Genomic DNA, 21553 nt, shown 5'->3' on the forward strand with positions numbered 1-21553 from the left:
TCTTCACGTCAAAGGATTTGTTTTCAGCCTTTGCCTGCCTCTTGGGTGGAAGAAAGGCTCATTCTCCTGCCCCCTGTATCCTGTCTCTTGTTAACAGAAAAAAAAATTGTGTTCATTTTGAAATATCAGTGGTCTGATGTGAAAACTGCACTCCCTTCTCTGCCCCATGTGTTTTCTCTTCTCAGGCACTGCCCTGAGCTGTGTGAGTTTGTTCTAAGCTCCGGTGAGGGAGACATACAAGGTAAGGAGCACCTGACTGCCAGGCTCTGTTGAGGGTCTCATGTCTGTGGGACTAGAAAAATGTCCCATCAATCTGACCTAGGTTATGAAAAGTTACAAAAGTTAAGAGAAAGATAGAGGTCTGCAAAAAAGAATTGAGAGCAAAGCTTCAGCAGACTCAAAAAAATAGGTTAACAGTAAAAAGAGGTAAACTATGAAAAAGTTAAGTGACAGAATATAGATGTAATAATTAGATCCATTGCAGTTAAGAAACAGGAGCAAAGAGAGATAAACGACAAAGACTAGAACCTAGCAAAGTGACACTTGCTAATAATACTAGCACTTAGAGATGATCTGTAAGAAATAAGGAGTCAGAAAATTTTTAAAAGAAGATAAGAGAAATAAAATGCTGGTCACAAGAGTTAGGGAAGCAAGAAAACTTAGTACCTGGCAACAAAAAAGAAAGCTTTTGGCCAAGGATCAGAGTGTTTGCTGTTGAAAAAGAAGAACACTGGGTGAGAGACTGTCCTAACAAAAAGAAGAGGAGCCCCCCCCCCTCCTCAAGACAAAACCCTTCACCTGTTCGTGGCTAAAAATAAAGAGATAGAAGAAGGGGTGCTAACACAGAAGCTGAGTCCTTAAAAGAGACCGGTGGTCTACCTGTTGATGCAACTAAAAAGAGACTGTGTTTTCATATTCCTCCACTAACCAATGCAAAGCAAGTTTAAAAGGTTCCTGGACGCTACAGGTCTTTGCGAACTGTGGATTCCAGGTTTTGCTGCATTAAAAAGATAAACAGCCCCTCGTATAAGAAATAAAAAACAACCTTGGATGGCCTTAGATGCTATTGAGACTGCCCTAATGTTGTCCCTAACTTTGGGACTCCTAAATGTGACTGAGAACAAAAGTATTGCCAAAGAGGTTCTTACTCAGAAATTGGGACCCTAAAAGACCAGTGGCACTTGAAAAATTAGACCTGGTGACTGAGGGATGGCCTGCTTGTCTGCATATAGTGGCTTCTGGTCAGGGACACATGATTCAATTGTTTCCCTGGCTGATGGACACATTATTAGAGCTTTTTTTGACAGAACAAGTGACTTTTGCTTCCCCTGCTAACCTGCTGAGTCTTCACCTACTCATCGAAGGAACTTTGGCTCAGAAGGCTGAACTCCTGGCGCTAACCCAAGCCCTGCGGTTGGCTGAAGGCAGAGACATCAAAGACAAAGAAAAAATTCTGGCCCTCCTAGAAGCTCCTGAATGAACTGGGTGAGTTGGGATATCGGGTATCGGCTAAGAAAGCTCAGCTATGTCGTACCGAGGTGCCGACGACGGAAAGCGGTGGCTCACCGAAGCCAAGGAAAAGGCTGTGATGCTGATCCCAACCCCCACCACCCCGCGCCACGTGAGTTTCTGGGAACGGTGGGCTTTTGCAGATTCTGGACTAAAGAAAAAGTCCCATTCACCTGGACTGAGGAACACCAAAAAGCCTTTGACAGCATAAAGGCAGCCTTGCTTGCAGCCCCCGCTCTGGCTTTGCCAGATCTGACTAAGCCTTTTACCCTACACGGATGACAGTAGCCTCATGGTTAAAGGTAAGCGGAAGGCGGGGACAGCAGTGCAGCAGTGGACAAAAAGCAGATGATCTAGGCCAGCAGCCTCCCTAAAGAGACTTCAGCCCAAAAAGCTGAACTTGTGGTTTTGATACAAGCTTTATAAATGACACTGACAGCGGGTATGCTTTTGCCACTGTATGGAACAATATGCAGACAAAGAAAGCTGTTGACATCTGCAGAAAAAGACGTTCTCAATATGGATAAATGATACTGCTCACATAGTCATCAAGAAGACTATTAAAGAAAATTTTTTTCCAAGGTTCAGAGTGCCAAAAGCAATAGTTGCCCAGGTAAGTCAGGGTGTGGCCAAGCATTTAGAGGTCAAATAAAAATTACATTGTGTGTATAGACCTCAGAGCTCAGGATAGATAAAAATTAGTTTAAAACTCTAAGACGGACCTTGACAAAATTAATTGTGGAGACTGGCATGGACTTGGTGTTCCTTCCCTATGTCCTATCTCTTGATTCAGTTTTACTCTGTTTAAGATCCTTTATGAAACTCCTATGCCCATCATAGTCTCAAATGATGTGTTTAAACCTATGTTGTTAATAATGCTCTGTATGCTAAGTTAAAAGGGCTTGCAGGTGGTACAGAAAAAAAGTCTGGTCACAACTGGTTACAGTGAACGAGCTGGATATCCCAAGGACATCTCACCAGTTCCAGCCAGAGATCTGATCTACGTGCACCTGCGTCATGCCCAGACCCTAACTAAATTAGTTATTGAGACTGGCGGTAAAGACTGGGTGACCCTCCTTCCCTTTGTGCTTCTCAGAGTCCGAAACACACCTGGACGTTTTACTTCTTTGACTGAGTCTAGCAGGATATTGGATCCCTGTGTTGACTCTTTCTCACCCTCTGCTCTGTTTACCCATTTAAAGGCCTTGGAGGTTGTCAGAACACAGATCTGGGACCAGATCAAAGAAGCTCATGCACCTGAGACTACAGCAGTTCGGTCCTTGTCAGATGACATCGCACCGGCGCTCTTGAGCCTCGGTGGAAAGGACCATATCTGATACTGTTAACAACTCCACGCCTCCCACGTCAAGAAGGCTCCTAGCCAGGGTAGAGGCAACCATGAAGACAACTGGACGGTGGCAACTACTGACAATCCTCTTAAACTTCGTTTGTGTCGTGGGGGCCACCCTAAGCCTAGGGAACGACAACCCTCTTGCCCCGATTCAACAGTCATGGGAAGTGCTTAATGGGGAGGGAAACATTGTATGGGCAATCACTGCAGCACATCCCCCTTGGACTTGGTGGCCTGATCTCACACCTGACATTTGTAAGTTAGTAGCAGGATCTCCCAATTGGGACCTCCCTGACCATACTGATCTTAGTAACCCACCCCCTGAACAGCGGTGTGTTTCAGGTGGAATAGGGAACATGTATGGGTGTTCAGGGCAGTTCTACCGAGCTAATCTTAGAGCTGCACAGTTTTATGTTTGCCCTGGTCAGGGTCAAAACAAAGAGCTTCAACAAAAATGTGGGGGGGCATCAGATTATTTCTGTGGCAAATGGACATGTGAAACGACAGGGGATGCCTACTGGAAGCCTTCCTCTGACTGGGATCTAATCACGGTAAAACGAGGTAGTGGTTATGATAAGCCATATCAAGGAGAAAGAGATCCCCATAAATATCCAAACTATGGCGACCTCCATCCAGATGAGGCCGCCATAGGAGCTTATGGGTGTGCTACTGAAAACAGCCCCCCAGGACCATGCAAAGGTAAATACTGCAACCCCCTACTTATAAAATTCACTGAAAAAGGAAAACAAAATCGTTTAAGTTGGCTTAAAGGAAATAAGTGGGGTTGGCGTGTATCCAGTCCACCGAGAGACCCTGGGTTCATTTTTACAATCAGGCTGACTGTGACAGAACAGGGTCCCCCAATAGTACCAGCTCCCCCACAAGTCCCGGCTGTACCAGCTCCACCAACTCCACAGCCCAGAACAGTGAGACCTTCCCTATCGACCTTAGTTTCCCCACCGCCCCTAGATACAAAAAGCCGTCTGGTCAGTCTAGTTCAAGGAGCTTTTTTGGCGTTGAATAGGACTAATCCTAATATGACTCAATCATGTTGGTTATGCTATGACTCTAGGCCCCCTTATTATGAAGGAATTGCTCAGATCAGGACTTATAATACTACTTCAGATCATTCTCAATGCCTTTGGGGAGAAAACAGAAAGCTGACTCTGGAAGCAGTTTCAGGAAGTGGACTCTGTTTAGGCCAGACACCTCAGGATAAACGGCACCTTTGTAATCAGACCCAGAACATCCAGCCTAGCAAAAGTGGTCAGTATCTGGTGCCTCCCATAGACACAGTATGGGCTTGCAATACCGGTCTCACTCCTTGTGTATCTCTATCTGTTTTTAATAGTTCCAAAGACTTCTGCATTTTAGTTCAGCTTATTCCTAGACTCCTGTATCATGATGATAGCTCCTTTTTAGATAGGTTTGATCATCGGGTCCGCTGGAGAAGAGAGCCCATTACCTTAACCCTGGCAGTACTTTTAGGATTGGGAGTAGCAGCAGGAGTAGGTACAGGGACCGCTGCCTTAATTCAGACCCCCCAATACTATGAAGAATTACGTACAGCTATGGACATTGATATTAGAACTATAGAACAGTCTATAACTAAATTAGAAGAATCTTTAACTTCCCTGTCTGAAGTAGTGCTGCAAAACAGGAGGGGATTAGACTTATTGTTCCTTAAAGAAGGAGGACTTTGTGCTGCCCTAAAAGAAGAATGTTGTTTTTATGTTGATCATTCAGGAGTAATCAAAGACTCTATGGCCAGACTTAGAGAACGCCTAGATATGCGTAAAAGAGAGAGAGAAAGCCAACAAGGATGGTTCGAAAGCTGGTTTAATAAGTCCCCTTGGCTTACCACTCTCCTCTCCACCATAGCAGGACCCTTAATTATACTTATGCTTTTGCTTATTTTTGGCCCCTGCATTCTTAATAAGTTAGTGGCTTTTGTCAGAGAAAGAATAAATACAGTGCAAGTTATGGTATTAAGGCAACAATATCGGGTCCTTCAGGAAGCCGGTACCCAGCTCTAAGATTAGAGCTTGTCCCTAAAAGAAGGGGGGAATGAAAGAGTTAATTACTGGACACCTGAACTCTCCATGAACTCTTCAGCTCAGAGTTCTCTTACCCCTCCCATCCAGAGATAGTTCCCGGAGCACTCCTGAACTTTTTACCCCAAGGTACCCCCTCCCAATTGGAAACTGCTCCAGGAACATTTTTTAGATAAGGGGTCTCCTGGAAAAAACCTAGTCCTACCCCTCCCAACTGAAGACTATGCCAAGAACATTTTTGAGATAGGGGCCTCCTGGTACTGTCCCAGAATGTTCCAATAGATCGAGTACATTGCCAAAATATAGGACACGACCCCTTGGTTATGTAAAGCCCCTTGGCAGAACACCTTGGTGACGTAAAACTTGTACTTTTTACCTGGCTATTTCCTATAAAAGCTTGTGAAAAGTTTGGGCTAATTGCCGAATCTCCTCTGCGAGTTTCGACCCCAGATATCTGGTATATGTGCTTTTTATGTTCTTTCTTGTCATTGCTTTATTAAATCTTACTCTCTATACATCTTAAGTTCGGTCTCAGTGTCTTCTTGGGTGCGCGGCTGACCCGAGGCTTGAGTAAGTGCCTCCCTTTGGGAGTTTTTGAGTCTTTCACTTCTACAACTGCTAACAGTGCTCCCCCTTCCCTTTCTTCCTTAGTTCATCCACTTACAGTTCTGTCACTGCATTTCTACTCTCTGTTTCACTCTGCTTTTCTAATATTCATTGTGTTCCTGGTTCTGCTAGCTTTGGTTTTATTTGTTTGTTCATTTCTCTTTATCTAGTAGTTTCTTAAGGTATAAGATACCTCCACCCTGCCCTGTCTCACAATGCCATTCCTGGCCCCACCCCACTGTGTGCACCCCACCCCCACCCCAATGCTTCTCCATTAGACACATGACTCGAGAAGCAGAAGCAGGTGGATTTCTGTGAGCTCAGGCTAGACCAGTCTACATAGTAAGTTCCAGAACAGTCATGAATACATAGAGAGACCCTGTCTTCAAAAGGCAAACAAAAAGATCAGTTGCTGACCTGAAATCTCTCCTGTGTTTTAAAATAAATATCCAGGTAGTCAAAAATGTCCAACTTATTGAGACTTCTAAGTGTCTCCTAAGACACTTTCTGATTTTTCATTTAATCTACTGTCTTACTAGGTGTTCTACTGCTATGAAGATATGCCACGAGGACAGGACAGCAATTAACTGGGGCTCGCTTAAAGTTTGTCAGAGGTTTACTCAATTTTTAACATGATGATGAGCATGGCAGCACACAGGCAGACATAGTGCTGGATAAATAGCTGAGAGCTGAGAGTTCTACATCCAGATCCACAGACAGTAGGGGTGGAGGTGGGGTGGGATGAGAGGGGGGAGGGGGAGGGGGGAAAGAGAGGAGAGGAGAAGAGAAGAGGGGAGGGGGAGGGAGAGAGAGAGAGACAGACAGACAGAGACAGAGACAGAGATTGGTCCCGGCTTGAGCTTGAAAAAAAAAAAAGCCACACCTTCTAATCCTTTCAAGTGGTGGCAATCCCTAGTGATCAAGCAATCAAATCTACAGGTGTTCTCATTCCAACCACCACAGCTGCTGAGTATTTAAGAGCATATTCTTTACTTTTCATCGTCTGTAAATTTTTGGTTTTACTTTTGTTTTTGTTTTCTTTTTGGTTGTTGTTGTTTGTTTTGTTTTGTTTCTATTTCATCCTGTGGTGTTCAGAAACTATACTTTATAAAATATTCCTTTCAAATCTATTGAGACTAATTTGAGAGTTAACCTCATCTAGAAAGTGCACTTGAGGAAAACACGGAAGCCATAGTTTTAGTTTTACAGAGTATTACAGGCATTTGTATAAAATTCAATAATGTGAAAATGCTTGCTTTTGTAACTCCACAGGTGCCTCTTTCTAATGTTTATGTCAACAGACTGTCTTTAGATACTGTGTGCCTCATATGTAAACCAAATTCTTTAAACGAATTAATTACAAACTGTACAGAAAACCAACTGTAGATGAAGCATGTAGAAAACAGTTTCTTGTAATAAACCTATGACAATAATGTTTATGCACTGAATCGAGTGTGACATGTGTCCCTTCATCCAGGCTGAGTCAGCATCTAGTACACTTTGATTTCATCCAGATACTCCACACCCTGTCAGAAGCTCCCGAAGGGGAGGCTTGCGGTGACAAATCCCTAGAGGTTTAAAACCTGACAATGTCATAATTTGCCCCTCCCCTCTTTGTTAAGTTGTGTTAAATGGCCTGGGCTGGCCTCACACTGTGACCCTTCAGCCTCAGCCTCTCAGGACTTGGACTATACAGGCACACACCGCTGTTCCCAGCTGCTCGGCTTTCTCGGCTGGCAGATGGTGGCGCTTGTGTTGTTTGGTTTTGTGTTTTATGCTTAACATCTATGTCTCCCCTCTATGCCAGACCACGCTTGAGGAATGTACCAAGTGCAGCTGTGTGAGCATCACACAGGTCCTGGAAGAGCGAAGGCCTCACACATAACAGAGCGGCAGTTCTAACATAAACAAGCGCTGGACAGTCTGGCAAAAGAGCATTTCCATCTTCTCCCTACCACACTAACCTTGACGTCCTCAGCCAAAGCTCATCACAATCTTGGCCTGCTGCACAGAGTTCAGCCCTCTGAATCCTGGAGGTCTTCAGAGCAGGAAGGAATAGGACTACCTCGGGTCCTGTTACAGAAACTTCCAGATGGGCTTCAGGCCAGAAATGAAGCAATTTCCCACCTCCACTGTTTGCCTAACTCTGCTCTACTTGGAGTTCTCCAAGTAAGATGCTGTTTCCTGGACTGATAACCTAACTCTTGGATTCCCAAAAGCCTCATTAGGAAGAGAAGACAGAAGCTGAGCATTTTCCTTTGTGTTCCTTCTTGATAACAACAAAAACAAAACAAAAAGCTCTAAGGGGTTGTGATGGATTGGTGCTAGGAAAATGACTCAGTGAGTAATGTACTTGCTCAAAATGTGAAGCCCTCAGTTTGAATCTGCAGCACCCCTTGTACCAGGAGTGCTGGTGTGCACCTATAATCCTAGAACTAGGGAGGCAGAGACAGGAGGATGGCTGGGGCTCGCTGGCTGTCCATGCTTGCCAGGTGCACAGGTTCCACCTCAGTGAGACCTGCCTATGAAAAAAGGCGATGAGGCACTGAAGAAGACCACTAACAGGACCACTGGCCTCCACAGGCACATGTACGCATACATCTGCATGTGTATACTCACGTGCGCGCGCGCACGCACACACACACACACACACACACGCCAGATTTCCAGCCCCGGCTTTCCTGCCTTCTGCTGCCTGCCAGCTAAAACACATCTACTTTATGAGCTTACCTTGCTGAGCCTCAGGTTCCTCCAGTAAAACAGAGATAGCATCTATTTTCCAAAGCTGTAATTTATACAAAGTGAGCCTGTTTCCTCTCTCTTTCTCTCAGGTAATACTCAATCATCATTTATTCTCAGACTTTAATTTGGTTGGCAACCTGCCCTGCTGCCCATCAATAGCACCTTTTCATGACTCCAAAGAAAATATCTACCAGAAATCTACACAAAGAATACCACCGATACACAGCTACACAGGATAGTTTTGTGATAGTCGAGAAAAGCGACAGTGAGCTGTGGTGACAGAAGTCTCAAAGTTTCTTAGTTGGGGGAAGGCTCAACTAACTAAAATGGAACATAAATAGGACTCAGCAGTGACAAAAATGGGAGTCGGATTATATTAGAATATATAACAGTCAAATGTATAAAGCTAAAAATCTCCATGTTGTATTACTAGTAACTTATAGCTCAACTAAGAACACTTTATTAGAAACAATTCACGTGCATATTACTCTGATGAGGAGAGCTACCTCACATGAATCTCCCCTCAGTCAGACACTAAGGCACACTTCCACTGACTCTATCCTTCAACTTCCACTAACCAGATCCACGGTCTGGGCCTCATGCTCAACTGACGCCATGTTGAAGAATCTTTAGTGTCCACTCCAAGTACCATGTGCTCTATAAAGATAATCTGTGTTAAGTGGCAAGAACATACTAAGCGTTCAATATGTGTTACTTCTTAAAAACAAATAAGATATTAATATATAAAACTGAAATTCCTTTTCCAAGTGATTGCCAACTTACCAAGAATAAGACTAAAACCAAGAAACCAGGGAGAAATGTGGCTCACAGAATGCGCCCAAGGGACGCAGCATCTGCACAAGGATGTGTGCGCCTGGCTGCTCACTGTTTACTAGGATAGAAACCTGCAAACTGAATAAAGACTAATTATTAACACAAAAATCAGGTTCAATGACCTCTAAGAAAGGGTATATACATAAACACAGATGTTATAAAGTACAGATGCTAGAAAAGTAGTGTCATTACAGAATGCCGTTCCCAAGTTTCATCAATCTATACGTCACTCAAAATTACGATTGAAGAAAACAACAATTTATACAACTAATACACCTTTTACAAATACTAAGAGAAGCCGATCGTGGTGGCGCACGCCTTTGATCCCAGCACTCTGGAGGCAGAGGCAGGCGGATTTCTGAGTTCGAGGCTAGTCTGGTCTACAAAGTGAGCTCCAAGACAGCCAGGGCTATGCAGAGAAACCCTGTCTCAAAAAACAAAACAAAACAAAACAAAACAAAACAAAACAAAACAAAAATACTAGGAGAAAAAAACCAGGATAATCTCTCTCTAGTTTATATCATTGCCTATTTTAAAATAATTATAAACTTATAGCTTTTATGTACTCACTATGGAAAAACAAAATCACAATAATCCATATCTATAAAAAGGTATAAGGGTTAGGAGCTCCAAAGGGCACTGGAAGGAATAGACACTAGCTGCTGTCATGTATGCTGACAGTGTGTCATGAAGCCACACAGCCAAAGCCTATTGCTACTCACAAAGACTCTGTGCCAGTGATAACTCAGGCAGTGCAAAGTGATCCTGCCACGACTGCAGAAATTCACTAGAGCATTAGAATTGTATGATATCTCTACAGAGAGCCGTTCCTTCACTGGGCTTTCCCAAGATGCAAAGAGAGACACGGTTTTCCTACATTGTTTCTACAGCTGAATGTCCGAGAATCTCTAAGGTGCTAATGAGGGCAGCCTGGCCGGAGCAACTTCTGGTTATCTAGAAATGGCATTCTCAGAGTGCTATAACAGTACACATTATCAGAAATGACTGTCTCCCCAGAAGGTTCAAATGTGCAGATCAAGCCAACACATCTCACATCTGACACCTGCGGAGCACACTATGTTACCAACATGCTTCATGCACTTTTCATAGAACTGCTTTGTCTCCAGTGCACTTAGTGGGACTGCAGGAGGGCAGTCTTAAAACCCCAAAGGTTGCTCAAAATTTCAACTTTGAATGAAACTAATTTAAAGTTATTAAAATATTCATACTTATGGGCTGGAGAGATGGCTTAGTGATTAAGAGCACTGGTTGCTCTTCCAGAGGACCCAAACTCAATTCTCAGAAGCCACACGGAGGCTAACAGTTATCTGAAACTCCAGTTCCAGGGAATCTAATACCCTCTTCAAGCCTACATGGGTACTGCATACATACACACAGACAAGCAAAATACCATACATATAAAATATATTTTAAAATATTCAAGCTTAGGTAAAATGTCACTGTATGAGAGAAAGATTGTTTTACACTCCAATATTGAGAAACAGAGGAATAATGAGAGAAAAAAAGAATTTAAAATGTTAACTGCCCATGAATGTAAATAAAGTATAATAATTTTATCTAGCTAACAACTAAATTTTCACAGAAAGTCACACAGAACAATGTGCTAAGACTCACATAGGATTAGAAAATTGTAAACAGAAACCAATACAATTCAGCTATGGTTGAATTTTTTGCATGAAGCCAGGCCTTTAATCCCAACACTCAGGAGGCTGGTTCAAGGCTAGCCTGGTCTACATAGTGACTTACAGGTCAGCCAGAGCTATGTAGAGAAACTCTGTCCCCGATCCCCACTCCACCCCACCCCATGAAAAGAAAGAATTATATGATTAGAGCAGTGAGGAGTTATTAACAGGACCACTAAAGCATGTTTGAAAAACCCACGTAAGATAAAAGCTGGAGGTGTGGCCCAATGGCTGAGTTCTTGCCTGGCACCTGCAAGGCCCCGGGTTTGTCCTCAGCACCACAGGATAAGAGTTGAAGCATGTCAATTGTGCTGGGACAGTTATGGTTAGGATTTTTGTTCTTTTTCTGAAACATGCTTAAAGATACCCTAAAATATGCTTTTTGGGTCCCTTTACTGCTATTTGAGAAAGGTTCCTAAAATATGTCTAAGTAACTGTTTTTATAATTCCAGGGGTTTGGATTTGATATAGCACATGACAAATAAACTCAAGAGTTTTAGCTTTAGAATCCAATAATTATTGCACTCAAGAGTGCTTTTGTGACTCTCGTCTCCTCTCACCCATACACTCACGATCATGACAGTACTGTCTACTCATCAATTACAAGTTGTTTCTTCCGGTGGGAGAGGGAGGCTCCAGAACTGGTGATAGGTTAGGAAAGAAACGCAAACATGCAATCCCATTCAGCTACTACACTTACAAGAGACAGGAAGCATCCAGACAGAACCTGTTTCTTTCTGAACAACAGTTCTGCCTTTTCTTGCCTTTTTCTGAAATACTTATCTCTGTTTTAGCATAACTGGTAGACCACAGGCAATGAAAATCAACATTACCATAGTGACGCCATTAACTCTTTATGACATAAAAGAAATGCCTTTTCAAAATAATCTTTAGAAAGCTATTTTATCTAAACCATCAGTTCCTTTAAAATTAGGAAAGTGACAGGCAATGGAGACACATATACACATACATTCCAGTGTCACATATATCCTATGATAGCACAAATGTATGCCTCACAGCTGTGGTGAGGATTACTAAATGAGCTAATACATGCAAAGCACCAGAATAGTATCTAACACAGCAAGCTTTCAGTAAATGTGAGTCAGTACTTTACCACTGACCTGCCCACTAGGTTCCTTAGAAAGCAGGGACGGGTGAGTGGCAGAGAAAACAGAAAAGAAAAGGTTGTCACCTTTTGTGCTTACATACCACCCAGCACACAAGTCCAGCTCCTAATCTATGACAAGAAAAGGCTGTAGACTGGGCCACTTAGATTCCCTTGATAGAATTAATTCCTCTTGGGGTCAAGCATGAATGGATGACTGGGGCTTTTCCTGGGTCCTCAAAGCCAAGCCAACGAGCTAACGACCCTCATCCTTTGTGGAAAGGTGGACCACTGAGGGCTGGGGACGAACTTAGAAGGGCAATCCCACTCCATCCTTTGGGGAAAGGTGGATCACTGAGGGCTGGGGACGGACTTAGAAGGGCAATCCCACTCCATCCTTTGGGGAAAGGTGGATCACTGAGGGCTGGGGACAGACTTAGAAGGGCAATCCCACTCCATCCTTTGGGGAAAGGTGGATCACTGAGGGCTGGGGACGGACTTAGAAGGGCAATCCCACTCCATCCTTTGGGGAAAGGTGGATCACTGAGGGCTGGGGACAGACTTAGAAGGGCAATCCCACTCCATCCTTTGGGGAAAGGTGGATCACTGAGGGCTGGGGACGGACTTAGAAGGGCAATCCCACTCCATCCTTTGGGGAAAGGTGGATCACTGAGGGCTGGGGACAGACTTAGAAGGGCAATCCCACTCCATCCTTTGGGGAAAGGTGGATCACTGAGGGCTGGGGACGGACTTAGAAGGGCAATCCCACTCACACCAGAAACAATGCGGATGGATAACAAATTAGAAGCAAATGACAGCAGAAAAATGGTATCAGACTGACTTAACACGGCCTCGCATTTACAACAATCTCTATACTCTAAAATGCAATCCCTTCTTTCTACAATAGACAACATCTATAAAGAAAAGATGGTGGAGGAAGAGAAAGAGAAGAATCAACAGAAAGTTCATACCTCTCTTCAATGTGGGGAGTTTTACTTGAAGTTATAGATTTTCCCAGTGAACCCAAGCCTTAACCTGGGTCAACTTGGCTAGTGACACAGCTGTGCTTTCAAGACATGTTTATGAGCCAAACACAGGGCTAATTAGCCCAGGACTGTGTTAAGCTCTATTTAGAACTGAGGTATTTATGTCATGAGATTTGCAAGGCATTATCATATATTGATGTGACATCTGTATGTGTTCTATATTGCCTTTATAATTCCTAATCAGTCATTTTAAATAGCATATGTTGATTGTTACAAGACCTAAAGAGTTAAGTCGTTTTCCAGACTTCTCACTTCAGAACCCATAAACCCCGGAGTATTTTCTCTTTGTACACCGTCTTCTATTATAATTCAGCCCCAAAGGTCTTGTTTATTTAATTCTATTAAACAGCAAACACTGTGGATGCAAATCTCTAATACTTTCCTTAAGAATAACTTCATCTAACCAAGTGCTGTAAACAAGCCTCGGAAAGCATGTAGCAAACACTACATGGATACATACAGAATTTACTCCCACTATTACAAACCACAGAGGGCATGGCGGTACCCGGAGTAGTAAGTTCTGCAAAGGACTTTCTATTTCATTTCTGTACACTGACAGTATGCATGCAAACCGTAAGTCAGATTGGCATGCCTGAACTATAGCAATACTGTGTGTGATGGCACCAAGACACTTAACATGGAAATGCCAGGATCTGTAGGTAACTGGAAATGACTAACTAAAGAACAAAACTGCTGTTTACGTATACCACATGTGTATCACAGTAAAGAAAACAACATCACACAACAGTGGTTCAGTACAAAACCCAAACTAAAATAACAACACGTAAGTCTCCTACCTGAGTATCTTTGTATTTGTCTCGGAGGTCCAGGAGCCGATGGTAAGCTTTGATGGCTTCCCCAAACTCCCCGACGTCGGTGCTGGTGAGAATGTAGTTTTCCCAGATTTGCCAGTGTTCATAGTTACACTTGAGGGCTTCTTGTAACGTTCTAAAAGCTTTGACTCTGGGGAAGGTCAAATTTCATAGAAATGAACAACCACATCTTTTCAATTTAGACAAATCATGGCTAAGCACATATGAACATGAATGTGAAGAGCTACTTGTTATGGTTTGTATATGCTCGGCCCAGGGAGTGGCACTATTAGAAGTGTGGCCCTGTTGGAGTAGGTGTATCTCTGTGTGTCTTTAAGACCCTCGTCCTAGCTGCCTGGAAGCCAGTCTGCCACTAGCAGCCTTCAGATGAAGATGTAGAACTCTCAGCTCCTCCTGCACCATGCCTGCCTGGATGCTGCCATGCTCTTGCTTTGATGATAATGGACTGAACCTCTGAACCTATAAGCCAACCCCAATTAAATGTTGTCCTTTATAAGACTTGCATTGGTCAAGCTGTCTGTCTGTTCACAGAAGTAAAACTCTAACTAAAACACTACTCCTCCATCTTGTATTAATACATCACTTGGGAAATCAGATGCCCAAATATCACAAAACCACCAAGGTTCCCCATACAGTTCAATAATGAACTGAGGGATATATAGTACTCTATGAAAATATGTCTTCCCTGATTTATTTATTACTAACAAGAACATCGTAACAGAGCATCAACCTCAATATTGCCCTAAGAAACAGTAGATCCAAGTTCCAGACTCTACCCATCCTAGAGCAAACTACAGAGTAAGGCTGCAATCCCTCAACACAAACAGTGGGAAGCAGGGCAGTGGTCAGAGTGAATAAAACAAAAATCTCCTCACACTCTAAATAAGTCTACAAAACAAATTCTACAACTTGGGGTTTGGGGAGCCTATACAAAGACAGGACAGTGAACAAAATTACCCAACAGGACATAAAATTATTAAATTTAAGGTCCAGTTTTTTGAGTATTTTTGTTTGTTATTTTATGTGTATGGGTGGTTCTGCCTATCTGTGTCTGTGCACCATGAACACATTTGAGGCTTGCAGAGGCCAATAGAAGGGGTCAGTCCTCCTGAAACTGGAGTTACAGATGGTTGTGGGCTGCCATGTGAGCACTAGAAATTGAATCCAGGTCCTCCGGAAGAGCAGCCAGTGCATTCTTAACCACTGAGCCATCTCTCCAGACCCTAAGCTACTGTTAAGTAATCTATCAAAAATAGGAGCCCATCAGAGGAGAGCAAGAGGGGTTAGGTAGGCAGAGTGGGGGATGTGTGCAAAAGGACAAACATGGCATTAAAGCACAAAGGCAGATAACTGGACAGAGAGGGAAGGGCTGAGTGGAAGGACAAATGAAAACTAATTTTGTTTGAAAGTTTCATAATGAAACCTTATTCTTTGTATGCTATTTAAAAAGAATAAGAGGAAGAGGAGGAGGAGGAGGAGGAGGAAAACATCTATTAAGCCTTTGAACATATTTGTTTCAAAACATGCAAAATATGGGTTTACCCTGGAAAAGAACAGAAGAACAAACAGCACTCCACATGTGTCTTATACCACATGATATGTAACTCAAGAGAAAACTGGTGAGTTGGAAAAGAACACTGAGAAGTCTGTCAAAATTCAGAATTAAAAAATAAACAAAGAGTGAGGAAACAGAGGAAAGACTAAGACTTATATATAACTATGATAGAAATTCCAGAGTATAGGAATACAAGTAAATGGCCGAATATATCAAAGATCGTGGCTGAACATTTTTCAGAACCAAGCAAAGATCCATATTCTTTGGTCAAAAAAGTATACAAAATATTCTAAGCAATATAGACATATAAAGTAAAGTTACAAAACATGGACATATCCTAATATTTAGAAAAGAATAACAATGAAAAACAGTAGGTATTTCATTAGCAACAAGATGATAGAAAGCAATAAAATACATAAATAGTGCTAACATGCCAAGTGAAATTAAGTTAGCCTAAACTTTCATAACCAGCTAAACTTGCCACTCAAAAGGAAATGCAAAATCAAACACACTTAAATGTACAAAGACTAAGGTAGTATTGACTGGTCATAATTTAAAGAACTACTAAAGGATCCTTCCTTGTAAAAGTAAAAAGAAATTTCAAAAAAGAAAAAAAAGTAGTTTTCAAAACTCAAATATACTGTTTCTATGGACTGTCTCCACCTTTCTTTATTCTCTTACCACTGTTTCCCTTGTAATAACAAGTATTTTTCAACAACTGATGAAGTGAGACTCCTCTGTTCTCCTACTTACAAAGGAATCGGCATCAAGTCATCTTCTTGAAGAGCAATACAATAGACAACAATCAATGATACAGGCTATCTGTATGCCCCCAATCACAGGTTCCTAAGCCCAAAACTTTAAATGGGGAGGACAGGGGGAAAGGAGCTGGCTTTGTCTACAAAGCACTCATCTTGCATGTACAAGAATATAAGTGTGATTCCCCAGACCTACACAAAAATAATGGGTATGGTGATGTCTACTTACAATCTCAGCTGAAGGAAGTGGGGTCCAGAGGATCCCTGGGATTCATTGGCCAGTCAGTTTAGCCTAATTTGTGAGCTCTGGACCAATGAGAAACCCTGTTTCAAAGGGGGCAGATGGTTGTTTCTAAAGATAACATTCATTCTTTATATACACGTGCACACACAAAACACTGGAATGAATTGTGTTTCTCTCTTAGTAGAGCTAGCTTTTTCATAAGAAGTTTCATCTTGGAGTCACTGGTCCAGCATGCATGATGGAGAAGCTAGACTATGAAAGTTATACATGAAATGGGAAGTGTTTCCAAGGGCCCTGATACCCGGGGAGATCAGACAGAAAGGGGAAAAGGGCACTGTAGTGCTCACAACAGAAGAGATGAGACCATTTTATGATATAAATATTGTTTTGAGAGGAACAGTATCTCTGAAATAATTTCATGAATAAAACATTTCTTATGTCTAGAGTCACAGCAAATAAATGAAAGAGGACAACTCAGGACACTCTAGAATAGGACCTGGGTTCTGTTACCAGCACTCACATGGCACTTATGACTATTTGGAATTCCGGTTCCTAGGGGTTCCAATGCCTTCTTCTGGCCTTTGTGGACACCAGGCATGAACATGGTACACATACATACAAGCAAATACTCATACATACACATAGAGTAAATATAAATGAATCTTTAAAAAAAAAAGTCTTGCTACATACAGGATTATGCCAGGAAAAACTGACCAGATCCCACTATAACCGACTCCCACTGACCTAGAGCACTAGGTATCCAGTAAGCACTAACACAGTCCACGGTAACCAAGAACAGGATTATTTTTAAGAGAATGGTAGAACAAACTAACATCCAAGAGCAGAAGAAGCATTCCATGATCTCAATGGAAAATGGCCTTAATATCTTCAGGAATATCTTGTGACTTCGCAACAGATACATTAAGGCTCTGGCAGTAGCAATCCTTTTCTCTCCCGTATCCTTCGCTCTCATAGCCAATCACCAGCCCGCTGTGCTGCTGTTGGCACTGCCCTTTCTTATTCCACTCTAGTTACCTTGTGTCTGGGCTGCTTACCTGTTTCCCTGCTTCCAGTTCCCTCTCTACTCTGCCTCATACATCGCCTCCTGTACATCTTCCTAAACGCTTCCCTGCTGATTTCCCTTCCAAACTCTCAGGCTGTTCCCAACAGGATGGTCTCAACGTATCAGGTGATTGATCAGGAGACACAGTGAGCTGAGTGCAACCACTTCTCTTTCCTTCCTTTGCATTAGACAGCTCACACTACCCTACAGCTCGACTATGATTTTACTGCCACCTGCTAAAATCCACTCATTTATGTCACTCTGCATTTGGCCACATCACTTCCTTTGCCCAAAAGGTGTCCTTCTATCCTTTCCACACGTCCTTCCAACCTAGCTTCATGATGAGACAAGCATCTTTGAACCAGGATCACAAACCTTCTCTTCTGAGGTCTTCACAGGACTAAGTAAGCTCCCAACACACAAAAGGTGAGCAGAGATGTGCCTACTCTACCGCAGCTCCCTTTACATTCTCATCTCATGTCACCACACACAGCTTGTATCACTAATCAATTTTTATGATAATATTGCAGATCATTTTATTTCTTAAATCTACATCTTCAGAAAAAATGGGTCATATTCACATCCCATAAAGAACCACCAATCCTAGACACTATGGCAGATGCCAACAAGAGCCTGCTGACAGGAGCCTGATAGAGCTGTCCCCTGAGGGCCTCTGCCAGTGCCTGGCAAATACAGAAGTGGATGCTCACAATCATCCATTGGACAGAGCACAAGTTTCCCAATGAAGGAGCTAGAGAAAGTACCCAAGGAACTGAAGGGGTCTGAAGCCCTAGAGGAGGAACATCAATATGAACTAACCAGCACCCCCAGAGCTCCTTGGAGCTATACGTAACCAGTTAAAGAAAACACACGGTGGAACTTGTGGCTCTAGCTGTATATGTAGCAGAGGATGGCCTAGTTGGTCATCAATGGAAGGAGAGGCCCTTGGTCTGTGAAGGCTCTGTGCCCCAGTATAGGGGAATGCCAGGACCAGGAATGGGAGTGGGTAGGTTGGGGAGCAGGGGGAGGGGGAGGAGGAGGGGATAGGGGATTTTCAGAGGGGAAACTAGGAAAGGGGATAACATTTGAAATGTAAATAAAGAAAATAATCTTTTTAAAAATATCTAAGACAAACAGTTAATAAGAAAACTACCAGTTGTGTTGACCAACTAAAGGTCTGATTGTTTTTATCATGTAACGAAATTTAGGGTGAAAAACTTCAGCAGTAAATGTCAATTTCATGAGATATTTATCTTATTATTTATAATGTATACTTCATCATACATTAAATTTTTTCAAGAATTAACTATACAATTAAAATTCAACAGTTAATTAAGTTATTCTAACTTATATAGAAGGATAGGAAAGAGACACGGATTTAAGTGCTCAGTTGGAGAAAACCTTACAGTTTTAAGGGAAACCAAGTTCTTCATATTTGTCTCAGGTACTTACTTTTGCTTTAATCGAATATAGGAAGTAGATAAATTGTTCCAAGCCTCAGCATTCTAAAATAACAGATACTCCAGTTAGAGAATGTTCTTAGGTAAGACACTTGCTACAACCAAAATATAACCCATTTTCCTAGTCTCTTATGCTCCTTTAAAAAATAATCACAATTTTTAATAATGTATTTGAAAGAAAAAGGCATAAAGCTAAATTAAAATTATTTTTATGCCTTACAAAAACATTTTAAAAACCTAAACCAATGACATAGCCATCAAAGCACTGACTCAGAGTTCAGTTAAATTTTTATTTTCAAGTTTTGAAATAGAAAATAGTTGGAAATTCACAATATAATTTAACTAATATTTCTATTTTATGTATTCAAGTAAAATCAAGACTTACATAAATATTGATACTAATAAGGTTATGAATTTTACTTTGTTCTGTTTTTTAATAAAATATAGTTCCTAACTGCCACACATAGGATTTTAAAATTAAATGGTACTGACCGCCCTTTCCAGATGTAGCAAAGCTAGTAATTGGCTAGCCTTCTTACCATAAAAACCTACAAAGTAGACAAAATAGGATCTGTTTGGGGAGTCAGACAGCAGCAGTGCAGGAGTGACCCAGGAGGAGAGAAAGCACTCAGTGTGTGTTAGCAGTCAGCACAGCCTCTGTCCACAGACACACAGGGCTCCCACACAGGCAGACACCAATCACAGCAAGCAAGCCCACTGGGATGAAGAAAGGGGACCAGGCTGAAAGTCTGAGAGAGCAACTGGAATCTGTATCTAAAAGCACCAGGGAGAGAGATAAGAGAGTAAGTTCTAGAAACCTGTCCAGACTATCCATTTGACTGTGTGCAGTCTTTAGAGTATACTGGACTAAAAGGACAAGAAAGAAAATGAAGGAGGTGAAATGTGGCTACTATTTCACAGATACAATTTACTGTGCCTTTGAGATGAAAGACAGACTCTGGAAAGCATGAGTCCATTAAGCAAATGCCTCTTATCAATATGATCTTCCTCATTCTCATTAGACTCCCCCCCAAAAGCTAACTTAGCATTTCAGACATTTATAAAAGCTAACTGCAGAACCCTCAAAGATGATCATGGAGCAAAGTACTCCTTGCATGTGCAAGAGAACCTGAGTCCGGAAGCTCAGAGCCCATGCGCTGAGCATAGTGTGGTGATGTGGACCTGTAACCCTGCCCTGGGAGTCAGCGAGGGGTCTCTAGAGCTGATGCTCTAGGCTCAGGGGAGACCCTGACTCAAGGAAACAAACAATGCCAACTTATGGCCACCAGATACTCACCCGCAGGTCCATAAATGCTCATACATGGAATGTTCCCCAACACACACAGTGAGAGAGAGAGAGCTGTAACCAACCATAGTAGGTTACATGCACGCTGAGAAGACTAAATGTGATGATTTAAAAGCTGAGAACAGAGTCTATTTTGGATGGTATCAAACATCTGAAACATAGTCTGCCACCATAATCTTCCATTTTTGTTTATAATTTTCATGTAAGTTATTTGTGGACTACTAACAGTAACGCTCTATGGAATGAAATAAGAACTAAGGTCAGATGCACAGAGCTTGGCTTGGATTCTGAATGCAGTAAGATTGTGGCTAATAATTCTTCTGTCACAGAATCTCTGCCTCAGTTGTTTGTAGGATGGAAGAGGGGAGAGAGGGGAGAAAGGGAGAGAAGGAAGAGGAAGCAGGAGCCTAGCAAGGTGCTCACTGCCAGGCCTAACAACTTGTGTTTAATCACTGACACCCACGAGGCAGAAGGAGAAAAAAATCAACTCCACAGGTTGTCCTCTGACCTCCACATGCATGCCACACCATGCATATTATCCCCCAACACACAAATTCACAGAGGGAGGGAGGGAAGCAGAGAGGGAGGGAAGGAGGGAGGGAGAGAGGGAGGGAGGGAGGGAGGGAGGGAAGGAGGGAGGGAGGGAGGGAGGGAGGGAGGACATTTGGTTGGTAGCTAGTCTTAGAACAAGGAAGAAAGAAAGCAAGACTTAAGTTTTCCTCATTCATGGTGGCATACTGCTGTGCCAATTAAATGAAACCCTTAATAATATCTCAGATACCCTTTCTCTTTCTCTTTCCTTCTTCCTTCCTTCCTTCCTTCCTTCCTTCCTCCCCTTCTCTCTCTCTCCCTCTCCCTCTCTCTTTTTATTTTTGTAGAAGTTGATGTTAAAATTCAACATGGAAAACCAAGGAGCCCCAAATGGCCAAAGCAACTGTGAAAGAGAACTGGGTGCTCATGGTCACCATATGTAGCCCTGGTTGTCCTATAGACTAGGCTGGCCTCGAACTCAGAAATCCATCTGCCTCTGCCTCCCGAGTACTGTGATTAAAAGCATGTCTGACCATACTCACCATTCCAAAACCTCCCCTCAAAGCTTCTGTGAGTGGTGCTTAGCACACAGAGACAATAGCTGATTAAATCTAACTCATATCTACATATAAAAGAATGAAACTGAACACTTCCTTATGCTATAACCAAAGCTATAAGCAAAACTTAAGGTAGTCTAGAGCTGAAACTACACAAACTCTTAGAAGAAAAGGTAGGAATAGTGCTGAGATTATAGCTCAGTGGTCAAGCAGTTGCCTAGCCCCCCAAAACCCTGAGTTTAAGTTCCAATAATCAAAGAAAAGAATAATCATGAGGTCAGTCAGAGATTTTAGCT

At 42.4% G+C, this 21553-nt stretch overlaps 1 protein-coding gene and 1 long non-coding RNA gene across 4 annotated transcripts in view; one reads left to right on the forward strand and one right to left on the reverse strand.

Moving 5' to 3' along the window:
- Ttc27 (tetratricopeptide repeat domain 27) overlaps nt 1-21553 on the reverse strand; it is a 156535-nt gene that overhangs the window by 17733 nt on the left and 117249 nt on the right. For all 3 annotated transcript variants that reach the window (XM_021186245.2, XM_021186244.3, XM_021186243.3), the window contains exons 15-16: nt 18856-18908; nt 13748-13913 (exon numbers count right to left, since the gene is read on the reverse strand). In XM_021186245.2, the coding sequence (XP_021041904.1) occupies nt 13748-13913; nt 18856-18908 (219 nt within the window). The remainder of the gene's footprint in view (nt 1-13747; nt 13914-18855; nt 18909-21553) is intronic.
- LOC147000364 (uncharacterized) lies at nt 1046-5327 on the forward strand. The gene is made up of 2 exons (XR_015045849.1): nt 1046-1621; nt 2712-5327. It is a non-coding gene; the product is annotated as an uncharacterized LOC147000364 (long non-coding RNA).

Source organism: Mus caroli, unplaced genomic scaffold, assembly GCF_978045245.1.
Source record: "Mus caroli unplaced genomic scaffold, Mus_caroli_1 scaffold_18, whole genome shotgun sequence".
In the NCBI taxonomy this organism is placed as follows: domain Eukaryota; kingdom Metazoa; phylum Chordata; class Mammalia; order Rodentia; family Muridae; genus Mus; species Mus caroli.